A 12878-nucleotide genomic window follows, 5' to 3' on the forward strand; every position below is an offset into this window, starting at 1 on the left:
TTTGACAATTTAAAAAATCATAATACAGTCACCACCCAGTATCATCTCCATCTGAGTGAGAAGGGAATGTGCAACAATTCCAGTGCAACTGAGTTGCTCACATGGGATAGCTGCATTTCAATATGGCAAAAGGAGGTTTCTCTGGAAATATTATAGTTCAACTCCCTTCTGTCTAATTTTAAATTTTCACCTCAATCCTTTTCAAATACATTTGGGACTCCTTAAGCTATAAATTCAGGCTTCTCACCTACTTTTGTCATTTATACATTTGCTACAGATAAGCAAGGATTTAGGAAAGTGAGTGTTTATATTTTTTACAAATGTCCCTATTTAGGGCAGAGAAAGATATGGAAAAATCACAGTTCTCTGATTCTTTTTTAGGAAGGCCAAAGGTAAAAGCATTATTAGGACCTAATAAAGCAATACTTACTCCAATAATAATGGAATTCTGTCCATTTGACACTTAAGTCATTGAGCTAGCTACAAGAACTTAGTTCTCAATTTCACTAAATCCCTATACAATAGAAAAAGCAAGACACAGAGATGGGAAAATGCTAGCTATTAATAACTGAGTTTACAAGAAAAGAATTCAAGCTCCCAATCTTGCTTCTTTTTGATAGGACCACTGGGCTACAGTGGCAATGGATCTCAAAAGGTTAAAGGCTAACCTCATTGACTAAAAAGACCCTACAATATCCTGGCCTAGAATCCAATGTTCTCTAACACACACACTCTCATTGTTTTGTTAGACTGTATGATAGAGAACAAAACCTTTAGTTCTAGATTTCCTATAGCTTCATGAAAGATCTTTGCTGATAAATAAGATTTATCTAGTGTTTATTTGTGATTTACTTTGTGTCACATTCTATAAGAGCTAATTTTCAAGGAACAAGACTGCTTAAGATTATACCAGTTTTTTTCGTCAGTAACTTCTCCAACAAAAAGCCAGGATACCACACTGTCCTTTAGCAGAATCATTTTATCAGCAAGGCAACTGGGACAAATAACAGTTTGCCTACACCTAAAATGCAAACTTAATCAGAAGGTCAAGCTTCAAGATTTAAGGTTTATTTTTTCTTTAAACTTATTTTTAGGATTAATCTGAACTATTTCTGTCTTACCTTAAATAAAGAATTGTTTTCTTTCCATCCTTGGTGCTGTTTGGCATCGGAAGATCCATGACCTGGCTGGTTTGAGTCTTTGCATCTTCTAAGTAGAGTGGCCTTAGCTTTCTTTTTCAGAGTTGATGATAAGCCAAAAAAATTCAACAGTAAACTAATTTTTACTAGATCCTAATTGTGATAGTTCAATAAAAGCAAAAGTTTACAACAAACTTCCTTTCATGAGGAAAGAAATATGGGAATTAGAAATAAGTGAATGAAGTCCATATCCCTTCTCCTCCTTCCCTCATTCCCAGTTTTTCTAGGTCCATTCATGAGTAAAATTTTCCTCCACTTCAGGGAACTGAAAGAGCTTTTCTCTTATGTGCATTTTCTGATGCTGACTGAGATAAGCACTACGACTGAAAGATTTCTCACAGTCAGTACATTTATAAGGTTTTTCTCCTACATGGGTCCTTTGGTGCCTGATAAGGTTGAAACTTTGACTGAAACCTTCCCCGCAGTCAGGACATTTATATGGTTTCTCTCCTGTATGAATTCTTTGGTGGATCACCAGTGTGGAGCTTTGACTGAAAGTTTTCCAACACTTAGGACATCTATAGGGTTTTTCTCCTGTGTGTGTTCTCTGATGCCTAATAAGGTGTGAACTAAGGTTGAAAGTTTTCCCACACTCACACTTATACGATTTCTCTCCTGGCTGAGTTTTCTGGCATTCTACTGAGTTACAATTGTGATTCATATTTATACCAAATTCTATATTCTCATAGGATTTCCCTTCTATGTGTGTTTTTTGATGTGTAGTAAGGTTTGAAATGCAGCTAAAATTTTCCCCACATTCTGGACATTTATAGGGTTTTCCTCCTGTGTGAATTCTCTGATGTTTTATGAGGGTAGAGTTACAACCAAAGTTTTTTCCACACTCAAGACATTTATAGGGTTTCTCACCAGTATGTGTGCGCTGATGGCGAATAAGGCTGGAACTCTGACTAAATCTTTTCCCACAGTCAAGACATTTATAGGGCTTTTCTCCTGTGTGGATCCTTTGATGCTCAATTAGGACATAGCTGTGACTGAAGCCTTTCCCACACACAGGGCATTCATAAGGTTTTTCTCCAGTATGAGATCTGTGATGCTGAATAAGATGTGAGCTACTACTGAAACTCTTCCCACATTCTGGACATTTATAGGGCTTCTCTCCTGTGTGTGTTCTCTCATGAATAATAAGGTGCGAGGTACTGCTAAAGCTTTTCCCACATTTGTTACATTGATAGGGCTTTTCTCCTGTATGAGTTCTCTGATGCTGAATCAAATGGGAGCTGTTACTAAAGCATTTCTCACACTCCAAACATTTATAAGGCTTTTTTCCTGTGTGAGTCCTTTGATGAGTTCGAAGGTGAGAGATGTTATTGAAGCTCTTCTGACATTCCAGACACTTGTGGGATTTTTCTCTTTTGGGTAGTGACTGATGGATTGTGATGGCAATGTTTTTTCTGGAGCCCCATTCCCAGGAAATAGATTTACTTTGTTTTTTTCCTATAGGCTTACCCCATTGAGCTTCTGTTTTGCAATTATTCTCATGAGTATTTTTCCACTCACAACTCCAGAACCTGACCCCTTTGTTCCTTCCTAATGGAATTTCTTTAGTATTCTCATGCTCAATGTTTGGAGGAACATCTTTCTCAGACCACTCTGATGGTATCTCCTTAGGTTCCTCATCCTCAGGATACTTCTGGGCAAGAGTTTCCAGATTGTTCTTACTCTCTGAAAGAATAAATAGAAAATATAAAGAGAGTCTCTGTCATGAAAATAAAAACACAATAAACATCAATTAAATTCTTGCTGGATGTACAACATTATGTGAAGTGTCTTTGCAGGACTGGCATTAAGGCATTAGTAGTTAGAGGGATTGGAAAAGGCTTTATATAGAAAAAGGTGTTTGAGCTGATTCCTGAATTTGAGCAATTACTCAATCTAGTAAACTGTAACTGTGAAGGAACCATAGCATAGTGGATATGGCAACTTTGGAGTCAGGAAAACCTGGATTCAGTTCCTGTTTCTGAAATATATTAGCTTTATGGTATAAGCAATAGGAAACAACTTGACTTTTTAGTATTACAGGGAACTTGGATTAAAAATTACAAGGGTTGTTGAGCTGTATGAGTCTGACAGTTTCCACATTGATGAAATCTTAAATTTGGGGGAGGGGAAGTGCAACAACAACTGCTGGTCCTGTCAGTCTAAAACCAAACTGATATACTGTCCCAAAGCACAGAAGAGAGGCATCTATTAGCACCATTATGGCTAACTGTGAACCCACAGCCATACCTACTATGAAAATAATAATCATGCAAGCTAGTTAATAGTTTTAGCAAGATTCAAAATGAGAAATATCACAACAGTTGTTTTGGGGACTGAGATTATTTTCTATGTCCCTCACCTGTATAAGAGCTTCTCAAGATCTTTTTCTCCTTGGAGCCCTCAAGATTTGGTACCAACAACTCTTCCCTTTGCTCCATCAGGGAGATCACAACCAACTGAGAGATCTAAAACCCTGTGAAAGGAAGACAGGGAACATCTGCAGAAAACAATGCAAGTTTATCCCCTGCACCTTGCCTTCCTCAAAACTATTGTTTAATATTATCAAGAGCTTAAACTATATTGTGTCCTGAAATTATCAAGAAATACTTTCTCCCCCCAACCAAAAATTAAACTCGAAATACAAAAATTAAAAGGAGAAATCAATAAAATTGAAAGTAAAAAAACTATTGAATTAATAAATAAAACCAAGAGCTGGTTTTATGAAAAAGCCAATAAAATAGATAAACCTTTGGTAAATTTGATCAAAAAAAAGAAAGAGGAAAATCAAATTGATAGTCTTACAAATGAAAAGGGGGATCTTTCCACCAATGAAGAGGAAATTAGAGAAATAATAAGGAGTTACTTTGCCCAACTTTATGCCAATAAATTTGATAACTTAAGTGAAATGGATGACTTCCTCCAAAAATATAGGCTCCCTAGATTAACAGAGGAGGAGATAAATTGCTTAAATAGTCCCATTTCAGAAAAAGAAATAGAACAAGCTATTAATCAACTCCCCAGGAAAAAATCCCCAGGGCCAGATGGATTCACATGTGAATTCTACCAAACATTTAAAGAACAATTAGCCCCAATGTTATATAAATTATTTGAAAAAATAGGGGATGAAGGAGTCCTACCAAACTCCTTTTATGACACAGACATGGTACTGATACCTAAATCTGGTAGATCGAAAACTGAGAAAGAAAATTATAGACCAATCTCCTTAATGAATATTGATGCTAAAATCTTAAATAAGATATTAGCAAAAAGACTTCAGGAAATCATCTCCAAGATAATACACTATGATCAAGTAGGATTTATTCCAGGAATGCAGGGCTGGTTTAATATTAGGAAAACTATTAATATAATTGACCATATTAATAATCAAATTAATAAGAACCATATGATCATCTCAATAGATGCAGAAAAAGCATTTGACAAAATCCAACATCCATTCCTACTAAAAACTCTTGAGAGTATAGGAATAAATGGATTATTCCTTAGAATAATCAGGAGTATATATTTAAGACCGTCAGTAAGCATAATATGCAATAGAAATAAACTGCAACCTTTCCCAGTAAGATCAGGAGTGAAACAAGGTTGCCCACTATCACCATTACTATTCAATATAGTACTAGAAACGCTAGCCTCGGCAATAAGAGCCGAGAAAGAGATTCAAGGAATTAGAGTAGGAAATGAGGAAATTAAACTATCACTTTTTGCAGATGACATGATGGTATACTTAGAGAACCCCAAAGACTCTGCTAAAAGCTACTAGAAATAATTCAAAATTTCAGCAAAGTGGCAGGATACAAAATAAATCCACATAAATCCTCGGCATTTTTATATATCACTAACAAAATGCAACAGCAAGAGATACAAAGAGAAATTCCATTCCAAACAAATGTTGAGAGTATAAAATATTTGGGAATCCATCTACCAAAGAAAAGTCAGGAATTATATGAGAAAAATTACAAAACACTTGCCACAAAAATAAAATCAGATTTAAATAATTGGAAAGACATTCAGTGCTCTTGGATAGGCCGAGCGAATATAATAAAGATGACAATACTCCCCAAACTAATCTATTTATTTAGTGCTATACCAATCAGACTCCCAAGAAACTATTTTAATGACCTAGAAAAAATAACAACAAAATTCATATGGAAGAATAAAAGGTCAAGAATTGCAAGGGAACTAATGAAAAAAAACTCAGAGGAAGGTGGTCTAAGTGTACCTGATCTAAAGCTATATTATATAGCAGCAGTCACCAAAACCATTTGGTATTGGCTACGAAATAGACCGGTAGATCAGTGGAACAGATTAGATACAAAGGACAAAAAAGGGTACATCTATAGCAATCTAATCTTTGACAAACCCAAAGATTCCAACATTAGGGATAAAAATTCATTATTCGGAAAAAACTGTTGGGAAAACTGGAAATTAGTATGGCAGAAATTAGATATGGATCCACACTTAACACCATATACCAAGATAAGATCAAAATGGGTCGTGATTTAGGCATAAAGAATGAGATCATAAATAGATTAGAGGAACAGAGGATAATCTACCTCTCAGACCTGTGGAGGAGGGAGGAATTTATGACCAGAGAAGAACAAGAGATCATTATTGATCACAAAATAGAAGATTTTGATTACATCAAACTAAAAAGTTTCTGTACAAACAATACTAATGCAAACAAGATTAGAAGGGAAGTAACAAATTGGGAAAATATTTTTAGAAACAAAGGTTCTGACAAAGGTCTCATTTCCAAAATATATAGAGAACTGACCATAATTTATAAGAAACCGAACCATTCTCCAATTGATAAATGGTCAAGGGATATGAACAGACAATTCTCAGAGGAAGAAATTGAAACTATATCCACTCACATGAAAGAGTGTTCCAAATCACTACTGATCAGAGAAATGCAAATTAAGACCACTCTGAGATACCACTACACACCTGTCAGATTGGCTAAGATGACAGGAACAAATAATGACAAATGTTGGAGGGGATGTGGGGAAATTGGGACACTAATACATTGCTGGTGGAGTTGTGAAAGAATCCAGCCATTCTGGAGAGCAATCTGGAATTATGCCCAAAAAGTTATCAAACTGTGCATACCCTTTGACCCAGCAGCGCTACTACTGGGATTATATCCCAAAGAAATACTAAAGAGCGGAAAGAGACATATATGTGCCAAAATGTTTGTGGCAGCTCTTTTTGTTGTAGCTAGAAACTGGAAGATGAATGGATGTCCATCAGTTGGAGAATGGTTGGGTAAATTGTGGTATATGAATGTTATGGAATATTATTGCTCGGTAAGAAATGACCAGCAGGAGGAATATAGAGAGGCCTGGAGAGACTTAAATCAACTGATGCTGAGTGAAATGAGCAGAACCAGAAGATCACTGTACACTTCAACAACAATACTGTATGAGGATGTATTCTGATGGAAGTGGAAATCTTCAACATAAAGAAGATCCAACTCACTTCCAGTTGATCAATGATGGACAGAGGTAGCTACACCCAGAGAAGAAACACTGGGAGGGGAATGAAAATTGTTAGCACTAATATCTGTCTGCCCAGGTTGCATATACCTTCGGATTCTAATGTTTATTGTGCAACAAGAAAATGATATTCGCACACATGTATTGTACCTAGACTATATTGTAACACATGTAAAATGTATGGTATTGCCTGTCGTCGGGGGGAGGGAATAGAGGGAGGGGGGGTAATTTGGAAAAATGAATACAAGGGATAATATTATAAAATATATATATGTATATAATAAAAAAAAATAATAAATAAATAAATAAATAAATGAATGAATGAATAAATAAATAAATAAATAAATAAATAAAAAAAGAAATACTTTCTCTGCTCCCAGGAGACCACTCAAGAATCTTAATCCTTCTTAAAATGTTTAGATCCTAATAACTTGATTTTAAAAATTAAATTTGAAATATATAGAATTTTCTAGATTTACATACATGATACCTGGAATTAGGAACAAAGAGGGGCAGGGAAGAGATTTTCGCAGCTGTACTTTAATAGTTCCTCTAGAAATTAGAGAATTATGAGAGAACAACCAAATCTCAGCTGAACAGGAATGACCAACAGGATGATTTCAGAGAGGCCTGGAGAGACTTATATGAACTGATGCTGAGTGAAATGAGCAGGACCAGGAGATCATTACATATTTCAACAACAATACTATATGATGATCAGTTCTGATGGATGTGGCCCTCTCCAACAATGAAATGAACCAAATCAGTTACACCCAGCAAAAGAACTCTGGGAGATGACTATGAACCACTACATGGAATTCTCAATCCCTCTGTTTTTGTCCACCTGCATTTTGGATTTCTTTCACAGGCTAATGGTACACTATTTCAAAGTCTAATTTTTTTGTACAGCAAAACAACTGTTTGGACATGTATACATATATAAACTTATACTTTAATATATTTAACATGTATTGGTCAACCTGACATCTGCGGGGGTGGGGGGGAGCAGGGGAAAAATTAGAACAAAAGGTTTGGCAATTGTCAATGCTGTAAAATTACCCATGCATATATCTGGTAAATAAAAACTATAAAAAAAATATTTAAAAAAAGTTTATAAGATATCATCTAATCTCTACTTGAAGACCTCTAAGGGATGAAGTCTTCTCCACTTCCCTAAAGCAAATTATTCCACTTTCAGATAGCACACATCATAAGGATGTTTTTCTGTATATTAAAACTAAATCTACTTCTCTAGAAAAAGCTCAATCTCTATTTTCAGATGGAAGATTTTCAAAGAACTGAAAACTATGATGTTCCTACTAAGTTCAGTAAACATTCCTAGTTTCTTTAAAAACAAACAAACAAAACCAACCAAAAACCTTCATATTCCAGTTTCCTGTCCTTTCCCTAAAGTAGTCAAATCACTCTTTCTAGGATGTTCCTGCTAATCACTGGCCTTCTTAAAACATGGTATCCAGAACTAGACACTACTCCAGAAGCAGTCTGTCTTAAATAAGTAACGTTCAATCATCTGTCTAGGTCTCTATCCTTTTCTCAAGAAGACTAATACTGTCATGCAGCACTCTTGCCTTTTATTGATCTTGTAATCAACTATCACTCCCCATTTTTTCACATGAACTTTTTTGTCTTTGTTTTCATTTTAGACTAATTAAAATGACTTTTTTGAATCTGTGAAGGCCTTGGCATTTATTTCTATGAAATTAAGTCCACTGGGGGCAGCTAGGTGGCACAGTGGATAGAGCACCAGCCCTGAATTCAGGAGGACCCGAGTTCAAATCTGGTCTCAGACACTTAACACTTCCTAGCTGTGTGACCCTGGGCAAGTCACTTAACCCCAGCCTCAAAAAAAAAAAAAAAAAAGAAAAGAAAAGAAAAAAAAAAGAAATTAAGTCCACTGTTCTAAATCTATCAATCCCCTCTAAATTGTAAATCCTTATCATGATCTACCAGAGTCCTCCTCCAAAATCTCAACATGGCATGGAGATGCCCCCAGATTCTTAAAGACCATACCAACACATCATAACAAATGGCAGGTTTGGGGATAAAATGAATTTGAGAAAGGGCCAAAGGACCAACAATACATTTATCTTACAGAAAACCAATTTTCATTACTAAAGGGCTATCCAAGAAGTGATTTTTTTTTTTTTTTTTTTTAGCCACTAACATTCTTTAAACTCCAGAAACTGCCTGGAGCTTTACTGGAGGGAATACCTAGACTCCCATAATCACATATCCTTAAAGTATGCAAAGTCACCTTATTAAAATGGGAAAAAAAATTAACAAGATAGTATGCAATTTTATTTTCTTCATCATTTTTTCTGATTTGATTTGATTTTTCTTATACAGTAAGATAAAATAAATAAATATGTATGCTTATACTGGATTTAACATTTCTGCCATGTTTAACATATACTGGACTACTTGCCATGGGGGGGGTGGAAGAAGGAAGGCAAAGAGGAGCACAAGGTTTTGCAAGGGCTAATATTGCAGAACTATCCATGCATATGTATTGAAAAATAAAAAGCTTTAATTAAAAAAAATCAAACTAGTATGAAAATGAAACTGATAAAAGCAACAATCCTATAAGGTGGGCAGGCACTGTCCTTATCTCCATTTTACAGATGAAAATAAACATAGTGATTTAGTGAATTGCATCACACAGCTAGTGACATCAACTGTCCCCTTTACTCTTGGGGGGAGGTTTGGAACCTTCCTTTCTGACCCTTCCCCTCAAGATTAAAGGGAACACAGTTTACATCATTAATATCTGAGGCTAGATTAAAAGTCGAGTCTTCCTCACCCCCAAGCACAATATTTTATCCGCTATAGCACTTAGCTACCCTAAGCTATCCTTGGGTGAGCTGATAAATGGAAAGCTAATAAGTACAACAACTTATAAATTGATTCATTTATTCAGCACCTAGTTACCCAAGGTGTAGTTCATATAAAGTTACATTTTGTTGGGCTGCGCCGGCCAGAACTGGAAGCTGCCTTTGGGATTTAGTCCTAGTCGTTTCGAGCTTTAGCTCACTATAAACAGGACTGCTACCCTCCAGAGCAGCATCAATATTCAGGTTAGCCAGGAAGTCTAAAAGGTCATCAGCTCCACACCGTCAGCCTATAACTAGGCAAATTCGGCGACTTGCCCGAGGCGTGTAACTGCACACAGCTGGGCAGTAACCCCGCCGACCAGGATGTAGGTGGGGTGACGGGGAACCCCGAAACTGCCCTGACTTTGGGGAGGGACACAGTCACCGGGACCTTCCACAGTCTCTATACAGAAGAAACCACGGCTGCGCTGCTGGGGAGGGGGTCGTGGGCGGGATGGTCCCCGCGCCTGTCTGAAATTCTCGGGACTGAAACAAGCTCCACGGCCAAAAATCCAGTTAAAATGCTCCGGGGAAAGGTTACCGGGAAAAGCTCTACTTCACGCCCTGGGCTCGGGAGCAACGCGGTCCGATTCAAGGCCGTTCGGCCTTACAGCCCAAGCCCAGCGCAAGCAAACGAATAACAAGTCCCGACACTCGCCCGCGGTGCGGGACCCCCTGAGAAACCTGGCGCGCGCCCGCCACGGGCAGCTCCGAGCCAGGCGCTCCCTCGGAACGGTCTCCCGCTGCCTCCCTTCCCCGCATGCAGACACTCACTGCTCTGGGGGCAGCGCCCAGGGCTCTGTGTACCGCACCAGGTGCGCCCATCGCGAGGAGAAGGAAGAGAGGAAAGAGCCAGCCCCCTGCCCGCGGGCAAGTCCGAGCCCGGGATCCCGGCGAGGGCCCGGAACCAGAAGTGACGCGAGGTCCGGCCCGGCAAGATCTTGACGGAGCCCCTCTGGGAGACTGGGACGGTTGGGATCCATTGTTTTCCACTGTTCCAGCCTGAAATAACCCCAGCGCGTCCCCCTCTAGTCTCTGTGGAGCCTGAGCGGAGCGGCTCGGCCCGATCGCAGAACGATTATAGAGCTCATCATTTGCAGATCTGTGGCCGAGCCAGATCGGAGGCCTAGACGCGTGGTTAAGCCACTCGCCCTGAGTCCTAGGAGTAACGAGCACCGTCCCGTCAACCAAAGTAGCTGATGTTCAGAGAGGCTTAGTGGGAGGAACACTGGGTCTGGTCTGAAGGACGAGAGTTCTAATTCTGCCCCAGCTACCCAGTAGCTGTGCAACCCCGGGAAAGTCCCCTTACCCTATTGGCCTCAGTTTCCCCATCTGTAACTTAATCTGGAGAAGGAAATGGCAAGCCAATACAGTGTCTCTGCCAAGGAAACTCCCCCAAAGAGAAAAGTGTGCTAATGTTATGCCACAGTTCCCTGCCTCAGTTTCCCTAATTGTTCTGCTTCAGGTTATCATTTTTCTGCTCAATCCTGCAAAACCACCCCTCCTTCTTAATCAGAATATTTGATAAGGATAACAGATCTTATATTTTAGAATATCGGAATGCCTCTCCCCATCCCAAGCTACCAGAATGTCAAATACCGTCTTATCAAGATGCCTCTCCCCATCTCCAGTGCCTCCCCCTACCCGCTCTCCGCACCCTGACTTCCCCCCTGCCTCCGTCTACCCCTGTATCTGGGCCACGTATATATGTCATTGAGAACTCACATTGTTTGCTGGATTCTTGGAGAGGAGAGTCTCATTCAGACCTTTTAAATAAATTATTAAATACCCTCTAATCTCTATCTTGCCTCAGTTTCTCCAGCATTACACTAAGAACTTTGTTTCACTAAAGTGGGATGGCATAATATTATTTATGAAAACACCCAAAAAGCCCTCCGTGAACTCGAATTGAAAACAGTTCCAGATAACCATATCTACAAGAGACATGGAGTATAAAAGGATGGCACAGAGGGACAAGGGGGCAATGCCCCTGTCTTCCGTATGGGAATAGTGAGGAGGCAATAACAGCAGTTATTCAAATTCACACTGAGTATTTTCTTTGGACTGGAATCATATCACTTCAAATAATGCAAATTTGAACACATACAGCCACTTCAGGGCCTTCATTAGGATCTTGGAGCTCACACATTGTTGGTACCCTTCCAATCTTCTGATTGGGGGATGGATCTAATAATTCACCTCCAAACTTCTATTCAGGCCAATTACTCTTCATTTCTCACCTGGCTGCTTCTCCATTATGTTTCTATCCAATGGATACTTTCCCCACTCCCTTGTCACTTTTTTTTTTTTGTAATGTTGTCTTACCTTGTTGTATAGTAAGTTCCTTGAAGGCAGGGACATTTTCATATTTGTAACCTCTGCACCTAGCACAGTACCTGACACAGAGGAAGTACTTAACAAATGTTTAATAAACAAGCAACTAAATGCCTTCCCTCTGCTGATTATCTCCAAATTATCTTTTTTAAACTTGTCTGTGCATAGGTGGTAGCTCCCATTAGATTGATATTTTTGAGAACAGGGATTGTTTTTGCTTTTCTTTTTTCCTCATATCTTCAGAACTTAACACAGTAATTGGAATAATAAGTGCTGGATAAGTGTTTGTTGATGTAATCCTTAACTTGTCTACGATTACTCAATTATATTTTAGTGGGGGCAGAGTTGTGGAGAGCTAGAAAGAGAGATTCTATGTCTTCTGGCTTTTATCTTTTCTTTTTTCTTTTTTTTCTTTGGGTCACCTAGCTAGGAAGTGTTAAGTGTCTGAGGTGACATTTGAACTCAGATCCTCCTTCCTTCAGAGCTCTCGGTCTATGTACTGGACCATCTAGCTTTTATCTTTAAGAGAGGAATGTGGCTGAATATCCTTTTCAAGGAGAGATATCTGACTAGAGAAAAGAAAATAGCACATAGAGGAGCTAGTATCTTGTCCATAGCCATATCTCCAATTTTCTATACTAAAGATATCAGGGAACTTACCTTTGGTTGAGATATGGTACTTTTCTGCCTCTGGCTGCCTCATTCTTTTCTATGTTGAGCTGAGATATCTTGTTCACAATAGGAGACCTCATTCACTCTGTGTATTGTTTGGTACATTCTCATCTATGTAATTTCACTATTTCTTATTTGTTATCAGCTTGGATAAATAGGTTTATTTGTTATTTTATTTGTGTGATCTTTGCCTCATTGTCATTTGTCAGGAAAGGATTCACACCTTCTACATATAGCTCCGAAGCACTCTTTCCCTTTTCTAAGATATA

The 12878-nt window shown here is 38.4% G+C and overlaps 1 protein-coding gene across 1 annotated transcript; it reads right to left on the reverse strand.

The window, feature by feature from the left end:
* Window positions 1–963: 963 nt before the first annotated feature.
* ZNF572 (zinc finger protein 572) lies at window positions 964–10495 on the reverse strand. The gene is made up of 3 exons (XM_074265814.1): window positions 10378–10495; window positions 3559–3672; window positions 964–2882 (listed from the first exon to the last, which is right to left on the reverse strand). Exons 2-3 carry the CDS (start codon window positions 3635–3637, stop codon window positions 1423–1425), a joined length of 1539 nt encoding a protein of 512 aa, XP_074121915.1. The 5' UTR covers window positions 3638–3672; window positions 10378–10495; the 3' UTR covers window positions 964–1422.
* Between the last annotated feature and the right edge of the window lie 2383 nt (window positions 10496–12878).

This window comes from Sminthopsis crassicaudata, chromosome 1 (genome assembly GCF_048593235.1).
Source record: "Sminthopsis crassicaudata isolate SCR6 chromosome 1, ASM4859323v1, whole genome shotgun sequence".
NCBI lineage: Eukaryota > Metazoa > Chordata > Mammalia > Dasyuromorphia > Dasyuridae > Sminthopsis > Sminthopsis crassicaudata.

What these genes read in the sequence shown, in the direction of transcription:
- ZNF572 (XM_074265814.1), bottom strand. Translation starts at nt 3,637, where the DNA reads ATGGAGCAAAGGGAAGAGTTGTTGGTACCAAATCTTGAGGGCTCCAAG. An exon ending in CTTGAGAAGCTCTTATACAG is followed by an intron (nt 2,883 to 3,558) that starts GTGAGGGACATA and finishes TTATTCTTTCAG; the next exon opens with AGAGTAAGAACAATCTGGAA.